The sequence below is a fragment of the Chroicocephalus ridibundus genome, chromosome 1 (assembly GCF_963924245.1).
Source record: "Chroicocephalus ridibundus chromosome 1, bChrRid1.1, whole genome shotgun sequence".
In the NCBI taxonomy this organism is placed as follows: domain Eukaryota; kingdom Metazoa; phylum Chordata; class Aves; order Charadriiformes; family Laridae; genus Chroicocephalus; species Chroicocephalus ridibundus.
Genome location: NC_086284.1, coordinates 168,896,893 through 168,921,758, shown reverse-complemented (window position 1 = coordinate 168,921,758; position 24,866 = coordinate 168,896,893). Strand labels below are relative to the sequence as shown.

The window sequence follows — 24,866 nt, the reverse complement described above, 5'->3', positions numbered from 1 at the left end:
CTTCATTCACTGTAAATCTTTAAATCCTTCCAAAGCAGAGAAGGAGACAGGAAAACAAACAGGAAACAAGCAAATAAAAAAGATGTCATACTGTGGTTAAAAGTTAAAAAACTAAAAGCGGGTCCTCTAGGACAAGGTTCTATTTTTGGCTCCTTCAAACTTTCAGTGTCATTTTGGCCATCTTGCAACATCCCTGTACCTCAGTTTTCTCAGCTGTAAAACGGAAAACATAATTCTAAGCCTCGTAGCCCCACAGTGCACTGGAATTTTGAATGCATTAGTATCTGGGAAGTATTTGGAAGATATTATTGAGTTGAAGGTTTATTTCAGAAAGCAGAAAAAATATTTCACAATTTTCCTATAAACCTGCCTTTGCTAATTCTGTCTCTTGTTTTTATTACACTTTTCCTCCATTGTAGATAAAGGATCTCAGATACTAACTCCATTTAAATGACTATCTATCTCCTGCATATCAATGCTAATCCTTCAATGAGTTATTATATCTCACAAAATGATGTTACAAAGCAGAATCCCAACAATCGAGGTAGCTTTACTTCAAGCTTACTACCCAGTCAGTACAAGGACCTTACATTTAAGTATCTTGTGTTTTAGGGAAAAAAAAAAAAAGAGCCCTCAGACCATGGGACCAAAGAACCCAGAAAGACTTTCAAAATTAAGTCTGGGTTCATTATCTCTAAGAAAGAACTTCTGCTGCCCGCCTTTGTGAATAATTTTTCCAACTCTGTGAGATCTGAAAGGATTCTCTTCCTGCCATCACAGCCCACTGGGATGCCCCCCATATGGGCCATGACTAGGTTTATCCTACCAAATAGCTTCATCTGACTCATTATCCATTTTTTCTCCCGGAGGCAGACACAGCCTGGAGCTTTCCCAAGAGCCCTAAAGAGGCGCCCACCCACCGCCTCCTGAAATGACAGACCTCTCCCATCCCATGGTGCTTCGCAGGCTCAGCCCCGTGGGGAGAGCATCCCTCAGCATTGGGGTGATGCCTGACCCTCCTGCACGACCCAGCTCTGCTTTGGCAAAGAGCGGTGTGGGCAGAGGTCCTCCGCCAGCGGGGAAGATGTTTTTGGCCCCTGGTTCCAGCTCGGGGGAGGGTGCAGCGCTCTGAACAAGGGGCTGTATGGACCAGAGTGGCTAAAAGCACCGTATGCCACAGGCTGGAGCAATAAATAGCAACAGCCTCGGGGCTGGCAGCCTGGGATGTGCTTGCAGCTAGTACCTAAAGCTACTCTGCTGCCTGGAGAATTATGAATCTTAGAGACCTGACATTTTAATTGGTGTATTTTAATGAACTTAGCTACGCTTCCTTTTAACCTCCAAAGTTCTTCCCGGCAAATATATATCTCTCCCCCTCCGTCCCCCTCCTCCATGATTTCAGGGGTGAATGAAGAGCCCGATCCCTTTAACAGGACTCCTCCTATTGATTTCGGTTCCAAAGTCCTTAGGCTTTGCCGCTATGATTTCCATTCTGTTTTAAAGGTTTAGCCAATCTTGAGAGCAATCATCTCAGTTATTTTAAACTATGTTAATTTGAACGTATTAATCTACAGTTTGCAGGCTCAGAATTCAACATCCACAGTCAAAGATGACTCAGACTATTCAATCCTTCCTGGATTTTTTCCCCCCCCCTTTTTTTGGAAAACAAACCATCTCACAATCTTCTATATTACCTTTTTGGCAGTTGTGAATTATCCAACCAGACGTCAAAGACTTTCGAAGTTGGACAACCAACTGGAGAGTTGGATGATCAAACCTATTCCAGTGGGGAACCTAAATTGGTTAGACTCATTGTTTGTATTAGGATTTTCCCCTCAGGTCACAAACAGTCTGCTAGGGAACTGTGAATGAAGGTACATGCTGGCCTTGAGACAAAACCACCCACATTAAGTAAATTTAAATCAGTGCTTCCTCCAGGAAACAAAGTGTTGTATTACTTACAAGCAGATTTGATTATGGTTTAGAGAATTGTTTAAAGCCATACAGCAGATGAAAAGAAAAGAGACTTAAACCGATGTGCTCATTGTTTTAACAAACACCGGTTGATATCTGATGCAAAGATCAACATGCTTGATGACTCCCATGTAAAAGTTTAGTGAACACACGGGCCATAGCAAAGATAGAAACATCAGATCTCACAATTTTCTTGAAATACCTTCAGATTTTAGATTTTAAATTGAGGCTAAAAATAATCTTATCTTAACATTTCTGAAACAAAATCAAGTTCATGAAAGCAATACCATGAATAAGCTCTCAATACCATGTTGGCCTCTCTTTTCAAGGCCATAAAAATACCCATTAATCTGATGTTAAGAACACACCTAAAACCCTTCCAAAAAATCACACGATCAAAGATGTCTTTATGCACGTCCATCTACTATAGCATTCAGTAAACATGCAGATTCATACAGCAGCATGCAAACAGCCTAGCAAAGAAAGGGTTAAGACAAAGAATATCCTCAAAGCAATTCCAACAATCACTCTAGATTATTCTGTTTGTGAGAAGTATTCTAGCTGGCAAGCAGGACTGGTATCAGCTCAGAAGTTGTTGATCTGACAAAAGCCAAAGGAATCTGCAAACTGCACGGAGGAAGTTGATGGATAAAAAAAACCGACATGGAGCAGAAGGCTCACCTTAAGAATCAGTTGGATCTCCTTCATTTTCCAGAAATAATTATTTTACCTTTAATTTCAAAGGGACTTTGGGGGAAAAGATTGAAGGCAATATAGTTCATTTTAACAAAGCACATATTGCACAAAATAAATTTAAAAATCTATTTTGGGGCTAGGATGGTTGAAGAAATCCCTGATTAGCCTCTTAATGGGGTGAGTCCAATTTAGTGAGAATGATCACCAGAGGGAGTCATTGACTTTCCCATTAAAGTCAAAGGGAATTTTACATACATCAGGAGTGCAGAATTTGGGGGCAGAGCTGAGAAAGACTCCAAACAGATTGGAGTTCAGGGACTAACACAAAACACTGCTTTACAGATTTCATCTGAATCCATTTTCCCCTTTGGAGTCCCAAAGGATGGCTGCTATATTCCATGGTGAAAGTTAGACAGAAGGCACTGAAGTCATTCATTCAGTGGGTACCCACTCCCACAAAAAAAAAATAAATATCCCAGCACTTCATTGGTTTTGAAGTGGTTTGGAGTGGTGTAAATATGAACTGCTCAGTTCTCTCTTTGGATATGCAACATATCACAGTCCTTCTGGAAAAGCAATTTTTAACAGCCTAAAGAAAATCTGCAGGTGCCATATATGAGAGTGTGTCATACCTCTTGGGAATATCAGGACTTCACACAGGAAAAGAAAAGAGTGAAAAAGAGAGAGGAAGAATTGCTAGCTTTTTTTTTTTTTTGTCTTTTTTTTTTTTTCCCTTCAATGTTAGTGACTAAAGAAGGAAGTGGGAATAGGGATTTGTGACCCAAGGGACGAAAGAAACTAAGTAGATGAACCAGTCTACTCAGCCATGAGCAAGTGGGCCCTTCATGCTCAGACACCTAAATTTCATGACCTTCAAAGAAATATTTTCACATTCACTGGGCTTTTTCTTGCTGGACTTCAGCTCAACCTTGTTCTTGTCACAAAAGCCCAGCAGGCTTTGGTTTGAAAACAAGCTCATTCACTAGGCAACTTTCGCCTTAATTCTGTACAATAAGATTATACAGCAGAAAATTAGGAGATTAAAAAAAGGCAAGGAAACAGCCCCACTCAACCAAATGCAATTTCACTTCCCTCACAATATCCTCTGAACAAATGGAATTCAATTTGTTTCTGTGTTCCCAGGTAACAGCAGCACCTTGTTTTGCTTGTTTATTTAATTACTCCTCCTTGTTCATGCAATTAGCTGAGCGACCGCAGCCTTTTGTTCATTACGTTAACCATAACACAGTTACTTGCATAGCTGTTTCCATTTTGAGGCTGAATTTTGGAGAGCGGCTCTATTTTGGGGGGCGGCAGGCAGAGAACCGCTGGGAAGCCTGACGCAGGGTGGCGTGCAGCAACCTGCTCCTTGACGGAGAGAGTCGCTCCAGGAACTGCGCTGGCTGCCCATCTGCTTCTGATGGCAAACCAAAGCCCTGTTTCCAACACACGCTGCAAAGCACCTCACGGCTTAAAGGCCTGGCCGTCTTTCATCGTAAGCACCACCAAAAAACAGCTGAGTTCATCCCACGGCATTTTTGCCAATGGGCTGTCAAAGCTTAGCTTTACTGCCCTTTAGAATGGCACAAGGCATCACTCTGGGCAACGTACGCTTGATTTAAAATTACCGTATCGTGGTTGAGTGAAGAAATTTAGAGATGGAGACTACTTCAGGCTCTCTTTCATGAACAGTTCAATTTAACATCCAGTCGAGCCTAGCGCTGCTGTGATGCTCAAATGAGTTGCTGCACAGTTAAATCTTTTTTTAAACACTCAAGATATATCCCCCCCAGATCACAAAGTTTAGCAGAACACTGACCCTGTCCATTAATAAATGCAGCAATCGACACCTCCCAAGTCCTCTGAGTTTCTGTCAGTGAACTGATGTCAGCTTATTTTTATCTAGGTTGCTCAGAAATTGAGGAATCTGCACCTTCTTACAGAAACAAGAGGCAGAGTCGGTGCCAGTGGGAGCCTGCGCGCTCTGGTGCGCAGGAGGCACCTTCATCTCAGCCTCCAGGCACCCAAACACCCCCAAAACTCCACCTCTCAAGAGAAACTGCACACCAACTTACACTATTTGAAATAGAGAGAACTGCAACAGACAGCTTGGAAAAAATTGTGAGTCTTTGTAGTTTACAATTCAGCCTTCGTACATGACCCACTGCTATGGTTTGGATTAGTTCTGGAACCCATTGCAGCAAGGCGCAGCCTTTTAATGGCATCGTTTTAACCCTACCTGTGCCATCTGCCTCTCCAGCTTTGACCGGGGAATATCATCAAAATAGTTTTCATTTCTTCTTCTCCTTGCATCGCCCTGCATGATAATGTGGGGAACGTCCAGGGAGCCACCAGTAGTGAAAGTGCTTTGGCTAAGTGATGGAGACAACTGAGGAGGAGTGTGGTTACCACTGGGTTCCTGGACAGGGAGGAGAAAAATACAGCATAATAAGAACAGCATATTGCTAACTTCAAACCAAATGTTTAGAAGTGTATTCGAATTATTCATACTTAAAAATTAAGGAACAGTTCCTGAAGTAGAGGTTATTGTGGATGAACTTTTGAGATCTGCTACCTAAGGCGCACAGCCCGCGTGGAAGGAAACACAATTCACTATTTACATGAACTAGTCGCAAATTCCCTATCCAAAACTTCCTTGTGTAATATAAACTCCCTTCTAGGACTGCTTGAGATATAAAACAGGGAGCTACTTCTCATCAAGGCCTAAATAAAGCCATGATTTAGGACTAGCTATTTGTAAAATGAAATACATTCTCACCGCTTCTAAGCAGCCACTCTGAGCAGTGAAAGTGATTTGAAAGTCATGTGAACTCTAGCAACATCTCTTGCTGGAAAAAAGAAATGCACGAACGTTTACAAAATATAGACACTTTGTTTGCAATTTTTATAGGTCTTGCGGAACATCCATTTAAGTTGAAGTACTGGATATCAGAAACAAGCTAAATAAGAATTCCTCGAATGCATGAAAGCATCAGAGTACAAATATTTTACCAGGCTTTTCTTGTAATCTGTGTTGAACTGTGACCTTGTATCAGTCAGTGCGCAAATACCACAGTGAATTGATATATGAACTCTACCTCATAAACAGCTAAACGTGTCCTCCTGATGATACATTTTACCAGGCTCCACCACCACACGGCTCACAGACAGCCACCCTACGTGTGTTTGGAAACACCTTTCTATTCTCACGCACCTCACAGCCTTTGTTCAAACACGCGTTACAAACATTGGCGCCCAGCTCTGCCGTTCAACATGCTCTTGGAGATTGCCACCAGCGGGAGCAGAGCTACAGAGCACTGGCCAGCCAGCCTGCACACCCTCCGCCCCCGGTGGACCGTAAACCGCTGCCATCACAACTGGATGGGGAAACACGTTCCTCTCTCGTGATGTAGGTTACCGGGCTCAATTTATCTGACACTAGAGATTTCTCTGATAGTAAGTTCTTCGGAGGCAGAACGTCCCCAGGACTGTGTTTGCACAGTGCAGACAGACCTCGCCTAAATTATTCTATTGCTGTAATACTGTATTTCAATGCTGAACAACAAGAAGGGACCCCAAGATATCAGAGGAAGGAAAGACCTGCTCCGGTGTGCATGGAGGATAAAAACCCCTGCCTTTTTATTGAAAGAAAGAATTAAAGTGGATATTTCATGCATGATTACATTGAAGCAAACCTAATTCTGAAAAAGCATCAAGGTACTTTACTCCATGCTGTTAAGAAACAAGATATAGTGTAAGAAATCAGGGAGCTGTAATCTCTTCCAAATGGAAAGGAAAATTGCAATTCTCTGTACGCATTCAAGTGATAGTAACATCTGATGTTAATATTTGAAGTGTAGGAGTCTATGTGACATTGTTCCTTGCAATCACAGTAATGGATTAGTATTTTTCATACTGGTTGACTAAAATCAGGGATATATAGTTGTTTAGCAACTTTTAATTAACTGGATTTTTTTTTGTTTTTCAATTCTCTAGCTTTCCTATGATCTGAGACAAGCACTTGACATTTCCCAGGGCAAAGAAAGGAGTGTTTTCCTCTTAGGAATAGTCTTTTTCCCTCCTTCACAAAAATCCACCTACATTTGGCCCAGTTAAAAGCTTCTGAAAAGCTGTAGTCTGCACACGCTCCGAAGGTTTTGGTGAGGCATCGTCTCTAAAACCTACCCTCCCTCTAGCCCAACCCTGACTAGACGGTGCAGAGGACTCTGCCCTGAAAATAACCTGAGTACGGGGGAACTAAACGAGATCCTTTCTAACGACTGCTACCTGCCACTCCAGCCAGGTAGGTCACCTCTCTCTGCTCCGAATCACGATTCGCCCCCTGTTCAGTAGACTGATAGGGCCATCGGCACATCAAAGTGACCGATGACAGCGCAACGGACATACAGATTCCAGCTCTCGTCCAGTTTTTCGTATTTTTATCAAACCGCATATAAAGGGGAAAGTCACTCAGAAATCTCCATCGGAAGACTGCTGGCAAGGCAATAGAGACGAGAATTACAAAGTCAAGAAATAAAAGAATTACGGTGCCTGTGCATTATGGAACAGGGTTTAATTGTATGATTTTATGCTATTTTCCCAAAGTCATCCTTCACAGCACAGATGGATCCTCAACTGTGCAGCATGTTGTCATATACTCAGCACTGTGTTATCATTAGTTACCGTGTAGTCAGTATTTTATTCTCACCTCGTTTCCTGGCCCCAAACCCCTTCCTCAGAATCTATTCAAATCCTTCTCTGAAGATAGGATGACTAATATTGTCATTTTCATGATGCTTGTAAGTGCTTTACAAACGTCAATCAACTTATTTTCACCACACCCTGTGACTTCTGGCATTTTCTAATCACCACTTTAGTGTGGGGGTCCTGAGACATACAGAGAAAGGTTAAAAAATATCAGTCACTTTGGATGCCCAATTAAAATATCTATTGCCTCATTTTCCAAGTGCTTGTATTCAAAACTCCACTCTTACTGATCTAATTTGCAGCAGTGTGTGCTCAGCACTTGTATTAATCAGACTCCAGACCCCAGTCAAATATGCAGAATGTTGGTAACAGACAATTAGTGACTGTTTATGAGGCAATTACCTAAATAACTTACCAAGCGTTATCCAAGGGCTTTGTGGCAAAAGCAGGTGTAAATCTGTATTTTCACAGCTACAGCTATTCCTTTAATCGTGAGTCTCCCTCACGTTCTTCCTTCATTCCTCTTCCTGACTCCATACCCACCTTCCCATCTCCTTAACAAATCTGCAGACCAGGCACGGATGCCCGTGCAGATGCTATCACGTACTCAGTACCGTGTTCCTGTTAGTCACACAGTTCATATCATGTTACCACCCTGTTGTGAAGGCAAGGATACGTGCCCTGCAGGGATGCCTGATCAGATATATTTCACCATTGAACTCTGCTTCATCCCCACCTCTCAGTCCTGCCGGTCACGTATCGCTGGAACCACGCAGGTCAGGGCTGGAAGGGAGCTTAAGAGAACCTTCCCCAGGCTGCCTAGGAGCACCTCAAGCCCCACAGATATTTGTCTAACCTGTTCCTAAAACCAGGAATCCTCTCCAGGTAATTCATTCTTGTCTTAAACTATCATTACTATTGTAACATTTCTTCGTCAAATTTTCCGTGTAAATTGTCGTTCCTTCGGTTTAAATTCCACCTTGCAGTGAGTGCGGGTGAGGGCGGGGTTCTAGGAACATCACGGAAACTGGTCCTGTAATTAGAGACTATAACGCACTCAAGAAAGGGAAGCCAGATTGCACAGATAACCTGAGATCCAGCATTTTCTAGCTTTTGAGTATATGACACTGAAATCAAAATAACCTTGACTTAGTACACAGCTATTGTGGCGATAATATATTTTGTGGATATTTTTATGTTTGTTGCTTTTCCTCAATATTTAACCATTTTTGAAATATTTGAAAAGCTCATACAAAGAGATTTGAAAAAGATGAAGAGTGTTAGCTGTGCTTAGGTTGACCTTGGGACCTTAAAGGTAGATTCTTTAAACTACATTTTTAAAAGATACAAATTGACCCTCTAGTAGACACAGATACTTTATTTAAATCAATCTTCAAGCTAAAAATTATTGCAATCCACAGACTGAACACTGTGTCCTTGTTTCCAGTGAAATGGCAAAGCAGCACTTGATGGGAAAGAAAACCTTTATCCAAACTCACGTCCTCCTCTTTAGGATTCTCTGTGAAGACTCCAATACCACGAAGTGATGAATGACATTTAGCACTTGCCCGCATCAGCGGCTCTAGCTGTGGAGCAGCAGACTACTTTTTATCATTTTGACTCCAGATGGAGGACATCCAGTTTTCTCTTCGCTATTAACTGAGAATAGACAGTCCCAACCAATAACACAGGCTGTGGAAACTTTCCCACCTGCTGAAGAGGAACTAATTCCCCAGCCCAGAGCACTGAAAGTATTGAGCAAAAACACGCGACTTCCAAATGATTCCTCTTCCCTGGGAGTGTTTTAACACCTGACATGCATCAGGAATCATTCACATAATACACAAAAAATAAAATAGAAGAAAAATATCCACACATTTGTGCAATGTGCCTTAGAGCAGGGTGTTATAGGCTTGTGAGACTTTTTTCAACATGGCATTAGGAATAGGTTGAATTTGGGGGGGGGGAATCTAAAATGCCTCTATGTGGCATCTGAGAATAAGCAGGGTGAAAACAGGCTGGTCACAGAAATTGTAAGTGTATGTTAAAATAAGCCCTAATTCTGTCTTTCTCTATTTCTCTTTACACCAGGAAATTTAACTTGGGAGCACGGGCACCCTCTGACATTTGGAAATTTAGTCCCAAATGAGATTCGAGTCAGAAATGCAGCCCCATGAACATAATCAGATCCAATTAAATGCAAAAAGTGTGACCTAAAATATCAAAATAAAAAGTGTTGATATGAACTGCCTCGGAGAGAACACAGTAGGAAAGGGTCATCAGACCACAACTCGATAAGGGTAAGAGGCAGCAAGGAAGCAAAGGCATTGGATCGGTGGTGTAACGAGAGGAGATTGAATCTGGTGAAGTGTGGAAAAACCCCAGGGACATTGCAACAAGGTTTCTAAAAGAGGGAATACAAACAAAAATTAAAAACATGAGGTAACTTTTGATACACAGAAATATCCTAATGGCATTTGTACCTCAACAATTTCAATAGGTTCTCTTTGAAGAAGGCATAAAGGGTATGTCTAAAAAGTAAGTGAAAGCATTTTGAAAACATGAGAAGAAAATGGTAACTCTCCTTCCACAATATCGATCGTCTGGGCTGGGATTCCTGTGGGCAAATGTAGACGTGCGGCTTGTATGCACCTGCTCCTGAGCTAGCTTCTCGAGCAAAGAAGATAAGCTGGTACTTCTAAGACACTACTTATCTCATCCTAAGGTAGACGTCCGAAATGGGTCAGATGAATCACCCTGTAAAAATGTCAATTTATCTCTGCTGGCTCTATGGGGAGGTGTGACTGAGCAGGTCGGCCTAAGACATCTACACTGTAAACTTCTGAAGTGAGGTAAGTTGAAACCTGCTCCAAGTGGTCCTTGTTGTCATGCGAATGTTGGGAAACGCTTGCTGACTTTTTGAGAAAAGCAAAGAAATTTTCATGGGGACTCACCCTGAGGGTTATTGACCGAGGTGGTTTCTGAGGAGGATCTTCGTGAAGCCTGTCTCCCAAAGATGCCAGAACGCGCTTCCGGTGGCCAATCAAGCTAATTTTTAAGACCTGAAATAATAACAAAAATACCTCGTTGAAAAGAACACACTGCAATCATTAAATGAAGATCCATTCAGAGTGAAGCCATAGTCTCTTTAAACCTTTTAACAAGTTGGTCCACTACACAGGCTAAGCGGACAGAGAGCAGTGCGAGGCAAACAATGAGAAGAGAAAATGAGAGGCAAGATCAGAGGAAAAACCCTGTAAAATGAAGGAAGAAACCAAAGTACGTATACATGTAGAGAACCCAAAAAAAAAATAGACTCAGAATGAGTAAGGAGGAAAGGAAAATGAAACAGAAATAAAAGACAGCAGAGCAGGAGGAAAAACAATGGGAGGGATGAGGAAGAGAGTGAGTAACAGGCAGCGAATGCTTAGAGAGGGCAAGAAGGGAGAGAAGGAACTGCACAACGAATAAACATCATCACTTTTAAATCTATTCACCGTGCCTTTCATGGGCAATCTTCGAACGACACGTACAGTTTGCATTATTGTGTAGAATCATCCTTGCGTAAGAAACACAGGACAGACAAACTTTGTCCTGGAGGTCTTTTATCAGATGCAGTGAAAAAAATAAATATCTCTGTTACACGCAAACGTGACCATCAGTGGATAGGTTTAAATACCTTGTGCTTGTCCAAACTCCAAGAATGCTGCGAAAAAGGTGTTCCAAACTTACTCCCCACTTGTGTCTCTCTGTGTCCCTGACACAGACAAAACCACCACTGCTCTCGGGAAAACAGAGAGGGCAGGAGCAGCAAGTTGGAAACTCGAGCATTAGTGGAAAAAAAACAACCCATATTTCAATGCTGTTCTTTAATGGCTACAATGGCTTCAAAGTGTAAAGCAGCTCTAATTGTAGAAAGCCTCTGCTCTGCAAAGAGCAGTGTCCTCATGTAACTCTTCCAGACTGTTTATATGGCTTCATACACCAGAGCTGCCTCCATTCCCTCTCAGAAGACAGTACTTCCCACTATATTTAGGTCCGCCGTGTTTCAACACCCTTCAGTCGAGAGGAATTTCTCACTCAACCTGGAAAAAGTAATAGTCCCCAAAACCCCCTGCAAACACTACCTCTCAAACGAACAACTACCTCAGTTCAACCAGTACCACTAAGAGCTACCATTCATGAAAACAAACAAAACCCAAACCCCAATAACTCCTCTACGACATCCCTTAGATCCAGTATATCAAGAACACACCATCATTATTCTGATGGGTGAACTCCTGCCAAATCCATGGGCACGTGAACTCTTCCACACATCCTCTGTTGGATGCCTCTGTGCTATCCTCTATAGTTGAACCTCAAGAACACCTTGTTTGCCCACATCTACAAAGCGATGGGCTAGGACGTGAAACAGATCAAGGCCTTCCTCCAAGAGGCAGCTTAAAGGGTCATTGCAGACGCTGTAGCTCAACAGCAGCCCCAAGCTGTAGAGTCCCACTAGCCTGCTATGTGCTCTCCTGTTAGTCTAAATCTGGAGAAGCACGCGTGAAGCTGAGATAGTGCAGCACACACAAAAATGCCGGAGGCATGCAGGAGTCTTAGTTATGTATTCAGTTTACATTGAGTGTTAAAGAGAAGGGTGCACAGTTTATCTCTGTATTTAACTATATGAAACACGTGAATGACCCACAGCTGCTTTAAGCATTACTTGGGTAACGCACCGCAGGGAACTTGCTTCTTTCATAATGCTTCCCCATCATCAAGAGCATTTACCCAGAGATTTTTAAGTCAAGCTACAGTTCTTGGGTTGTTTCGAGGTCCTCAGTGCTCTGACTGCCTTATTAGCTGTATCAAACCACACAAAGCAATTCTCTTTGACTTCACAGAGCTACTGAACAACAGGAGAGAAAAGGACACAAGTCTTGAGGGACTTCGCACACAAGAGATCAACAGATGGGTCTAAATGGTTGTATTATTTAAAAAGCTGTGCTCAATTTGAAAGCAATGCAGATCTTTAAACATCAGAAGCACTGCTAAGCTCGTTCTATGTTTTGTTTTTCCATTAAAATGGTGATCACCCCAACTCCGAAGAGGTAGGAATTTAAAGATGCAACCTACAGGAACACATGGTTCTCAGCCAATAGGCAGCTGGAGCCCACTCTCATCTGGACGACATGGCTGTATTCTTCTGGAAACTGACTCTAGTAGTTTTCTTACTTGGAAAACCTGTTACTCAACTCACAAAGATAAAATACTGTTTTCTGAAACATTTCTATATTATTTCAGTTATGAGAATTTAACAAATGCCCTGAAACTCTGAAAACTTGTCCTCTGATGGATTATCCTTGACAGTACTTGCCAAAAATGTCAAATATCACAAATATAGGTCAACGGCATGCAATGGTAAAGTAGCCTAAAGCAGTATCTTAGAAATATCTTAATGTTGTGTATCAGATAACTGTTAAAAGTCTTGCACGTATTTAGCCCATGAATATTTTCTGTATACAAGGTAACAGTGAACACAGCAACACGGAGCTATAGGGACACTCAATACAATGCACTTAAGCGCTATGCAGTGAAGCGTTTTGTCAAATGGATTGTAGCCTGCATAATACACGACAATGAAATGAGCTTTGCGGTGTGGCTGCAGGAATCAGCTACAACATGTCATGAAACTGTTCAGAGTAGCTTAAGGCCCTCCACAGCCCATTATTTCATTAGTGGCATCAAAAAAAAAAAAAAAAAAAAAAAAAGCACGCACGTGACATGCCTCTTTCCATGCTGGCAGTAGCATACCTGTGAAAAAATAATGCAACTCCATCTCACATGTTTGCTTATATTTGATGCTGTAATACAATTAAAGGAGAATGGGACAAGTCATTTGTCCAAAGCAAATACATGCTCACAAATTTAATCCTGTTTTTACCACCACATCCTCCAATGATCAGCATACAAAATGAAATTCCGCTAGGAAATGTAAGAAATCCACAAATGTAACCAATGCAACACTTTGCATTTAGATTCCTGACTTAGTTGGCAGATGTTTTAAAAAACAAACACATGTAGCCCAGTAACTCCCTGATGACTGCACGTGTGCAGATGCTGGAATTAACAAGTTATTCCATCTAAAACCGAGCACTATTTCTGCAACACTCTTCTGCCTGATCTTTTCTTCTGATTGAATAATATGATCCAATACTGTATTTTTATAACTATTCTACGGTTCTTAAAACGGGTATGATAAAGGTTACTCAAATTCAAGACATCAATTCCCTCTCTTATGGCATAATTTGAAAAGTTACCATGTGGGGTAAAATCAGTGCCACAATAGTGCCAGTGGTCTGGACTAAACACGTAGCAGCAACCAGACTCCAGGAACTAGCTACAAAGGGGAAAACCAGAGAGTGATCAGAATAGTACTAGTGATTCTCTAGTGGCAGCACCAGACACACCAGAGTTCAAGAAGAAAAAATGCTAAATACAAGTCAACAAGGTGCGATCTTCCTATTTCTGGAAGTAAATAGCCCCAAACGCTAGCTAAATTCAATTTTATTAACCATTTTACTGCTGGTGATATTGGAATAAACTCCAGGCTATCCTGGAATCATGGGTGAAGAATACATTGATTATTACCACTTTCCTGCCACAGTGCCGCCCCACAGGGCTAATCCTAAAATGCAGCAGTGCCCAGAATACCCAGGAAGTGAACCCAGACCAACCAGTACAGCTCAGCTGATCATCATGACTGAAAATTTGGGAACGGATGACGTACACTTGCTATATAAATTCTCAGCATGGACAACTGTTCAAAATTTTACAAATCCTATCCATAGAACTGCTGTCAGTGATTAAAAGTTAAGAGAAAAAAAAAAAACAACAACAAAAAAACAAAAAACAAACCCCAAAAAACCCCAAACAAAAAAAAAAAAGGCGAAAAAGCTCCATCCCCACATACTGACCAAGATTACATGGTGTAATAATTGGCATATTTTGAAAGATAAATGTGCCTGACTCAGCTGTGATATTGAATGCCCAGTGGCTTACCAATACCAATCACAGTCAAAACCAGTCCACACCACATCAAGCTTCTGTTGAATTTTTCACATAGGGATACTTTATGCTCTTTCTCATCCTGACTGCAACTGCCGATTCCTTCCAACCCTAAATTATCACAAACCCTTGCCATTTTCAACGGTGCTGGGATTTTTCCTGTAGAGCCCTGACTGCCCAGCAAAGCGCAGGCACGTGAAAACCGAGAGGCTCCACAGCAGCTGGAGATGAGAGACTTGCTGCAACTCTGCTAGCTGCAAGACTTCTTTAGTTCCCACAACTGCAGTGGAAGCAATCGCTTATTATGCCTATGAAGAGACTTGTAAGAGACTTATGATTTCATATCATAATGAAATGATATGAAATATGCGCCATTATCCCCCTGAATTAATTACCCAACTGGAAACAGATGTCAGTTGTCTTGGCGACTGCATTTCACAAAGACAGATGGCTGCCCAGTAAGTCCCGTTTCTATACATTATCATGAAGAACTGACGTTTGTTTGTTTGTTTCCCCCACCCCTTCAAATATGTAAGTTAGTTGCAGATCTCCGATTTAACGGTATTGAGAAGTCAGCGGCCAAAACCCTTCTCCGAGTCAAGGTAATTGTGAACCCCAGGTTGTTACACTCCTCGGAGCTGCACTGCGGCAGATGAGCTTGCTGCCAGAGCAGTGGTGGTACATCGTTGTTCAGTCGTTGCCATCCCAGGCCAGATTCAGGCACCTGAGAATTTATTATTTTTTGCAGAAGTTCTCAGGACAGCCTTTGGTACTATCCAGGCCACTGGAATTTTTGTCCTGACTTTGCCAGACAAGCCATTTTTGGCATTAAACTGTTTTCCAAATTCTCATTAGTTTAAGAGTTGGCTGACTCAAAATATCGGGTGCTAGTACTTTTGGCTGCACTAAAGATAAAAAAAAGTAGTTGTATTTTTTTGCCTGTAATCAATAATCCTTAATATTTCCGTGGGAAATTATTAATTTAATTTTTCATTAATAAAAATCAGGAAAATACAATGGAACAAGACCTGGCCAATACTGAGACCTGGCCACTTCACCTCCTGAGGAGGTGCCTCAGGCTACGTGCTGAACTGCTTTTTAAAAACAATTTTTTAATAAAACAGAAGTTAAATCCATGGCCTTTAAAAAAAATAAATGCTTTTGCAAGCCTCAGCTGTAATGACAAATACTGCATACGTGCATTTTTATCACATGGGGCTCAAAACCCCATAAATCAGAAATCCTAGAAGTCTGTTACACATACAAACACAAAGATCATTACAGTAATGATTACCTATTCTAAGAGACAAGGCTGAAAATATTATTTATGTGAAAAATAGCAAGCACTAAGCAGATCTGTACATAAAGTAAAATTCCTTCTCTTTTCACAAGCAGTAAGTGGAAAAAATATTGGACAGTTTGAAAGGTGGACTACATTCCCAAACCGAGTCCTAGAGGACAGACTCAGACTGTTCCCTCCGCTAGTGACTTGCATTTCCACCTGCCTGTTGGTCCAGTCACTGGCACAGATCAGATTTGGGAAATGTGTGGCCACAGAGACCAGCAGTATTATTTCCAGCCAACCTTCCTGAGGTTTTCAATGTTTATCATGTAGCACTACGAGATAGTAATTGCAACACCAATATGTTATCTCACAATATTTTGCAGGATTACTTACATAGCAGATAAATTATAATTAAAGTTACTGGTACTACAACACATTTCATAATGAGCTAATCATTTATTTATCTATTTTTAATATGCAATTATCAGCAAAGCACATTAATCTGTACACAAGCATAAAATACAGCTAGCGTAACGAGAAACAGGAGATAAAATACAAATCTCCATAGAAAATTTTAACAGCTTTAAAATTGATCCTTTTTCTGATCTTGATTCAATTTCGTCATGGACTTAATTCCAAGCAAAAGGGAAAAAAAATCAACACCAACATTCAAGCCCTTTCAAAGAATGGGACATTTGTCTACTAAATAAATAGGGTTTTTCTAAAGCCTTCTAATAACACACAGTAATGAATGCTTTCATAATATCAGAAGCAGCAAACAGGCAGTCGTTGCTTGGAGTAAAAATGCAGATTACTCTAGCTCAGTTATAACCAACGCAGTTATTAAAAGGTAAGCTCTGTAATACGAGAATAATATCAGTTAATTGCAAAGATATTAATATATTAGAATTGAAAACGGTTTATTTCTATATCATGCAATTATATAGTCTGATAAAAATGGCAATAAAATTAATGAAAAACCTAAGATGGTGTTAAGTATCTCCTTATAATACTAGAATTTAATGGAGGTCCTTCTATGCATTTTTTTTTTAAATCATCATTTTTAATGATTTTAATCAATTTTAAAAACATCTTCTAGACCCATGACGACTGCAGAAAGAGCGTATTCGACATACAGAAACAAAAGCCAAATACTGGACAGGAGAACCTGGACCAAGGACCAGAACAAATGCTGTTAAGAGACGTTATTCAGAACACATTCAGCTTCCTAATATATTTGCAAGCTACCAGCCGTATGCACAAAGATCTAATTATTATTGCATTAAAGTATTTTCAGTTTAGTAAAATTATTATTCTGTATTGTAAAACATTCACATTAAAAGCATGGGTTCCACCCTTGAATACCTAGATCAAGCCAAATTGATGCACAGAGGCTACCTATGGCTTGCGTTCCGGCCGTGCTGTGGAGCACAGACCACCACACACAGCAATCCAAAATACACTTATCCCCTAAAGCATTAAGTATCCCAGAGTTACAAACTTGATCGTGCATAACTGTCCTACTGCTAGCATTAATATTTACCCGCTTCGTAAAGGGAAGAGCTGTAAAAGAATCGTAAAGATAAAAATGAGAAAAGTGTTTGTAGCCTTTGATACAAGAGCCATCACTTGCAACGTCAGTTACTCGAATAGTACAAACTGAGGGCATGACGCTAAGGACAGAACTCACCCCAATTCACTCCAAAGTACAGGTGAATTGCCCTCTAAGTCTTGTGAAAACTGCATGCAAATCATAGAATTGTTATGATTGGAAGAGAGCTTTAAGATCATCAGGTCCAACTGTTAACCTAGCACTGCCAAGTTACCACTAAACCACGTCCCTCAGCACCACATCTACCTGTCTTTTGAATACCTCCAGGGATGGCAACTCAACCGCTTCCCTGGGCAGCACATTCCAACGCTTGAAATGCTTCCTTAGAAGAAAGAATATCTGCAGAAGAAAATGCCAGGGTTTGGTCCGACAGGAGGGGTGTTGGGCTGCAGAGTTGGAGCAGCTGCGGCAGAGTGACGTCCCAGGGATCTCACTCCAGGGATCCCACCTGCCTTAAAAACAGACCTGGGAGGTGGGCAGGGAGCAGTTCTCTCTACGCCCAGCTCCTCATCTGCTTCCTTACTTGACCACAGAAAAGCTAACACTGGCACAAGTAAATGGGCAGCAAAGTATGACCAAGGACGGGGGAAAGAGGAAGGGGTGTAAATCTCATTCTCAGCAGCTGCTTGTGTTTCCAGTGGCGCAAGCCAAACATGAGATGGGCTCACCATAGTGAAAATGCAGCTTCTTTCACACCAGACCACCCAAAAGAAGAGTGCAGCTAGCATAAAAGAAATATGTAAAGAACCCTAAAGCCAATGTTTTAACAGAAACCACGGTCTATGAGCCTATGCTTTTTAGTATTCAGCAGTTACTAAATTTAGTTTCCTAGTTTGTCTGTCAGGTGTCTGCCATTTTCTCCCTGAGGACCGGGAAAGACCTGTCAGAGATAGGGTAGCTATTTAATGAAAAATGTTTTTCTTCTCATGACTGTTTCTGTCTTACCAGTGATCAGTGTGCATTCACCCTACTGCAGAGTGGCTGCGTAGCCTCGGCTGTACCTCTTTCTTTGACAGCATTTCACGCACTGGATGAAGTAAAACACGTTTTGTGATGTGCTAGTATAGGCGCCGTTGACTCTATTTTGGGCACCATGTGTTATGCTGTCCAGGGATGTCACCTCTATCAAGATCTTAATTTCATTGCTTTACAGGAAAGATGCACCTACATACGCAGCATGACGTAAAGCGGGTCCTCAGTTATTGCTCTACCTGCTCTGCAGCAACAGCCTGCTGACCAATCTCATCTCTTTTCTTTCTGCAAGGACACTCCCCAAAATAAAAAACTTTGAATGACCAATAACCTCAGTATAGGTTATGGCATGACATACAACCCTACATAAAAATAATAAATAAAGAAATCCTCCATCAACTAATTTTCCCAGCTGTCTTATACTATCCTAGTTTGCAATCTTTGCTCATTAAACAACTATTTAATTAAACTCATTAAAATAATTACTACAGGTTCTGGAAGAAAATCATGGCTTGAAATAAATGACACCAGCCCTTCTCCCCGGGTTTCACACACCCCTCCACCTTCCTCAATCTCATCCTTTAACATCAGATGGAAGAAGCTACTACATATGTAAAAGCTACCAATTCATCTCAACTGCAGCTATAGTAATCTACCGTTTTCTTTCAGGTAGTCTAACTGATCAGCATAATTAAAATAAATTAAGAGCAATTTTGTCTAATCTACATTTGGTGTGGATTGTGATGTTGCTTGTCAGATTCTGAAGCCCAGATCTTGTCCATTTTCCAACGACACAATATGGCTTTAAAAAAAGCTATTAGTTCTCCCTTATATTCTTGCTTCGTTTATACCCTTTATGCTATCACAACTGTAGCAACGCTACTACTATCTTAAAAAAAGGCAATGGCCACCATGGCAGAGCAGTATCACACATCATAGGCAGAGCCGGCGTCACGCTGTACTTTGACTCTTAATCTGTGAGGAGGAAGCACCGTGGGTGGGAGAGAACAGGCTCTATGAGCACAGCAGGACGGCTGGATTAACTCTGCCAGGGGCAGCAAAGGGACAGCAAAAGCATTTCTCAAAATATCTTTTTCTTTCATGCCTTGAGGTAAGAGCAGGAAGGAACACCATCAAAAAGTGGGGTTACAAAAGGATACAAATATAGTGGCAAAAATATTCATCCGCCAATAGCTCAAGTAAGTTCTTCCCTTGTGTCTCTGAGCAACATGACAAATTTCAGCATAAAAGATGATTGTCTGCATGATTTGAGATAAATTGAAACCACACGGCCACTCAGATCATACACATCTTCTTATGCAGATTCCTTTCCTTCATTAAACATTCGACATTAGTCTAGCTTAAGGAAGAAACATTTTTGTACACAACCAAATTAGAACAAAGCAAGTGGGCAAGCTGCATGGAAGAGCTCTCCAAACAGGCGGCTGATTTTGTACTACAGTTAAAAAAAAAGATAAACCGAACTTCACTGATAAACAGTGAAAACCAGCAAAGCTTTGGTCATCTCGAAATTGTTGTCCTTCAAGTTATTTTATAAATTAAAAAGAATATAGATGTGTGTGTCTTTTTGAATTCCACAGTTTGGGCAGATACATTATTAATGAAGTATTCTGGCAAAAGCCACCAGTGAATGGGTTATCATGGGAAAGGCTTTCTTGCTATAAATTCTATTTGAATTTTCTCAGCCAAAAGTGCTGCACAGGACTCCTAGTACAGGGTAGTAGAGTAATGTTTTCTTCACCTCTGCTCTTTCTCTCTTTTTTCTTCATCCTTATCAAAAGTTCCCAAAAAAAGAAAGTTCTCTTCAAAGGCACTGTCAAAAAGAGGATAAACCTAATCTCCACAGCTCAGGCTTTGCTTTCTTTACCTGGGGCCCATCCAACCCATGCAATAAAGTCAAAAGAATGAAAGACAGTGCCAAGGAGTTCATCCTCCACTTTTCCCATCGGTAATAGCTACACCAGCAGTCCTGATTTTGCAAGGAGCGTTACATGAGGGGATTTTTGGACCTGTATGAAGCCCAAATTACTTAGCAGGCCTGTGCAGGCAGCTAATGGCAGGACAGTGGCTCCATGCTGCCAGGAGTCAGAGGCCCTGAGTCACGTCTATAATGATTCCCAAACCATTCTTAATGTTGTCAAGGATCTCCCCAATGCCTAGTCGTGCCTTTTTATAATTCTAAATATTGTAATTTAGCAAATCTCCTTGATCCAACAATTAACCATTCTGATTCTTGAATTATGTTTTGGTTAATATTTAACTTAAATTGTCTCTTCTCTAGCTCTTGGTCTGTCCTCACTGATTTATGAAAATAATTCATCATTATCTCCTCTCTAACATCCACTTACATGTCAGCAGAAAGTTACATTTGCCCTCAATCTTGTCCCCCTAGAAGGAACATGCTCGTTATACCAGGTATCTGGTTACAAGTTTACCAACTGAGACACAACTGTGATTTCTAACGTACAACACGAGCAGAAAAAAGCCAACAATCCCTCTTCCCCTCATCTAAAAAGCAATATAAACACATAAAATTTTTACTTTAAAAATAAATAATATAAACCAGAATAAATGACAGAACAGTCTTGCTTTCTCCTGCAAGTCATCTATCATAGCATACATGCAATTGTGCAAAACTCTTCTACCAAGAATAACTCTCGCTCCTAAATTTGCCTTAACTGGACAGAAAGAATCCGATGTATAAGCACATTACCCCATCTGAAACAAAGGGAACCACACCAAGGGACAGAAACCTCTAAGTTTTTATACACACTCCTCTCGTAAGTAAGCACAACATTCATATATCACTGCCCTTTTTATTTTTGTGTTATGCTATTGACTGATATTCAACCAAATATCCACTAGCTCTACTCCGCCTGCCCAGATTATTTCCAGTACTGCTGTTCCGTAATATACTCAGAGCTCTTTATATTCTCTCTTGTGATCTCTACTTCCAAAATAAATCGCTTTCACATTTCTTCAATTAAATCGTAAATAACTGATTCAGCCCATTTATGCGTTACGAAGATCATACTCTATTTTAATCCTATTCACAGATGTTACTACAATGTTAAATAATCACCCTTCAGATCAGAAATAAGGCCATGAGAAACCACATTTGTTTGGAACGACAAGTTTGCAGACCTTTAACTTTGATGGAGCTTGAGATGTTAAACCTGAAAGAAGAGAGATTAGTTTATATGTGTATTTATATATTAATGTATAGTACTAGATGTAATAACCAGCTGTATTTTTGTGAAGCCAAGTAAGTTTCTACTTCACCTTGTCACAAAAGCACACAACAGCACAGATCACATTAACTCACTGTAACATACAAAATCCTGTCATGAACGTTTTACACCAAATCACCACAAGAACTATGATTAATAATGAATCAGATGAGTAGATTTATACGAATAACAAGCAAAGAGAAAAAACCCCTCTTATTATGGACAATTAGAGGATAATATAACTTAGACGTTTGTTACGTACTAATATGTAGCCACTTGGGATATCTTCGCATGACTGGCTTAGACTTAAAATGGATTTCTGAATTGTACTACAGAATTAACTAACATTTTGGATTTTTCAAATGATTAAGTAAGCCTGAATTTGGTCATTGTTAATTAAGTATAGTTTTAGAAACTCTACTATTCAAGTACACATCTCGTTTATGTGTTGGTTTTGCGTTTGTTTTGGTTTTTTTTTAATTCTTCCTGTATTTGGGATCCAGATCTGGATCCAGAAAAGCGTGAGGCTTTTGTCGTTTAAGAACCCTGACATTTAAACTCACTTGTTTCTGCTGTAATATGAACCTTTGGATCACAAAATATTTTCCATTCATTATTTGTGTTCATATATTCTTATCAGATTTCTCACAGATACTCACCAGTGTAAGTAAACCAAATTTCTGCACAGAATTGAAAGTAAATGACTGTGTCACTTTAGTAGTAGGAAAGAAAAATATGTAAGGAAAAGGTTAAAATACGGTTTTCAAATGTTATGTTATGTTTCTGTATCACGTACAATGGGCTTACTCAGCTGGGGGCAATGCCTTAATTTTCAGGAACCCATTCGGTATTTCACCCTAATTTGGCCAGAGAGAGGTAGAGCTGATCTTTTCTGAATAAATACCTATCACCAGGAATTTACCAAGTGCTGATGTTCCCACCGAGCCCCCAGGACTCGGGTGCCCCCCCTGGCCATGAGCCCAGAGGACAGAACCAGCATGAGCGGTGCAGTCAGGTTTTCCCATGGAAGTGCAGCATGGATGGACTGGGAAAAATTCTCCAGATTCTTCACGCTTGAAGATTAAGAACAATGCATTGCATAAAGTTAACAGAACTTTTAAAAAGAAAACACTAGAGTACTGGCATTCAGAGCTGCCCAGGAGATAAAAAAAATCCATATTTAAGTTTGGAAAACAGAGGGAGCAGAGCATGGTGAAGCCGCGAGCACCCTGAAATTTTGAAATGTGTTGCCAGACAACAGGTCCCTGCTGGCAGAGCCCTCTGAGGATTGACACAGAAGCACCAGTTCAAAACCCATCATGCTGGGAGGCTGCTGGATGGAGGAGTTTGAAGCTCGGCAGGATATTTCCCCGCCACCACCCCGGTGTGTCCTTCCTGCTCAGAGCCTGACGGCTGCAAACCAGCACTGCTCGGGGTGACGCCGAATGCGTTGCTGTGTGCTTCATCACCAGGACACACAAGCAGAAACGAACACCTTCGGAGAGAGCTACAACTATATAATATTACAAGCGCTACAGACCAGCGTGAGTGAGACATCGCACGGGCCAGGGATTCCTCTGCATCAATGGCCAGGGAGCAAAGGGGAAGGCAAGACAATGACAAAACGCCATGGGCAAATCATAAATCAAAAGATGGCAAGAGACGGCATGAGCTACAATGAAGTCCTAACTGTACACGGAATTGCATCTGTTGAGAACTTAAAATGCAAATGTGAATTTTTATTAATCCATTTCTTAACTGCAGATACAACCAACGCAAGCTCCTGAAATAATAAGGTAAAATGGGAATTTGGAGAGATAAAATGAGTGCCAGAAATTTTAAGAGGATGAATAACACAGGAGAAGAATAGGAAGACCAGAAAATGGGTCATTATAGTAATCAGATGAGAAATAGCTAATGGAAGGATTTACATATTACAATAAAATTAAAAGGTAACTATTTGAAGGATACCAGCAGGTGACATCTACAAGGCATCTGTGTTAAACCAGAGTACGTTATTTTATTTGTCTGTTCTGGATTTTCAGATAGCTTTCCTATTTTCTTCTTTGCAAATTCACCTTCCTTCTCTCTCATCTGTCAACCTTCTCCCTCTCTCTCTTCACATCTTATTTTCAGCTCAACAGACCCAAATTCCTTTTGCCCTCGCAGCTTTGCTCCACGTCCCCTTTATTTCTTTACCACTCACCACCCAGCTCAGCAATTTAATCTGAATCTGCAACCATATTCCCACCTCGTCCAGCTGACCACTACAGAGGTGACAGGGAGAAATGACAACAAAAGAACGAGCAAAAACTGCTGACCAAGGAGTAAGGTAAAAAGCACGGAGAAAAACGGAAAGGAAGCTGTTGGATTAATAACAAAATCAGGTTTGATTTAACGGCATCTGCTCTCCTCCAGAAGCAGTGAAATAACCATGTAATAAACATTTTTAATGTATGCTTAATGTCTGTTATATATGTCGTTTATGGGATAATCACCCAAGCGTGCAGAAAGAGACCGCCTCATTCTTCCGTCCTTATTTTGCACCTCTAGGATATCGTTGAAACGAAGAGAACAAACACCCACAGACGTTTCTATTCTTTCGTAGTCTGTACAGTAAGTCTTCTGTACAAGTGGTGCTGCTAAGGAGCACCGCAAGCAGCTCCCCTCATCAGCTGTGACCTAGGACGACTTAGGATACTATCAGGCACAGCAGGATTGTTTAATTCTTTATTGAGATAAAGCATATAGACAAAACAACGTTTAACCAGTCGGAAGCATTCTGCAGAACGGTTATTCAAGAATGTTTCAAAGAAAGAAGTGATTCTGTGACCTTGGGGTCATGCTATGGATTTTTTTTTTTTTTTAATTGGGCACCTAATTTTTAGCTATTTAAAATTTTATGAAATCTCTTCACTTGGATACATCTTCTTGTTGTCTAAACCAAAAACGATTACAGTGTCACGATGCAAGAAATACTTAGAAAATACCAAAATTTACTTCTGTGTGTTACCATTGTATTATTTTGCTAATAAATTCTGTAAGCCCCAGGGAATCGGCGTATATGTTAAAATCATCTAGGGTCAGCTTTAGCAATGTACAAGCTTCAGTGGTTCAGAATTTCATATTTTTAAGAAAACACGGCATGTGTTTGTATCAGCAAGTTTCATCCGTCATTATCCACCTCCCTCCTACACCTTTCTAGTATAAAAACCCCTTCTGCTTGCTGACAGAATACTAATTTGGCTTCATTTAAATGCTAGAGCAGCACAGTCCAGCTATCTCATTTAAAATATGTGTAAAGCTGTGAAACAATTGA

The 24,866-nt window shown here is 40.7% G+C and overlaps 1 protein-coding gene across 10 annotated transcripts in view; it reads right to left on the bottom strand.

The window, feature by feature from the left end:
- The window catches only part of ANKS1B (ankyrin repeat and sterile alpha motif domain containing 1B), a 448,571-nt gene that overhangs the window by 45,009 nt on the left and 378,696 nt on the right, over positions 1-24,866 (bottom strand). For all 10 annotated transcript variants that reach the window (XM_063322734.1, XM_063322727.1, XM_063322733.1 and 7 more), the window contains 2 exons: positions 10,332-10,439; positions 4,910-5,089 (listed from right to left, as the gene is read on the bottom strand). In XM_063322734.1, the coding sequence (XP_063178804.1) occupies positions 4,910-5,089; positions 10,332-10,439 (288 nt within the window). The remainder of the gene's footprint in view (positions 1-4,909; positions 5,090-10,331; positions 10,440-24,866) is intronic.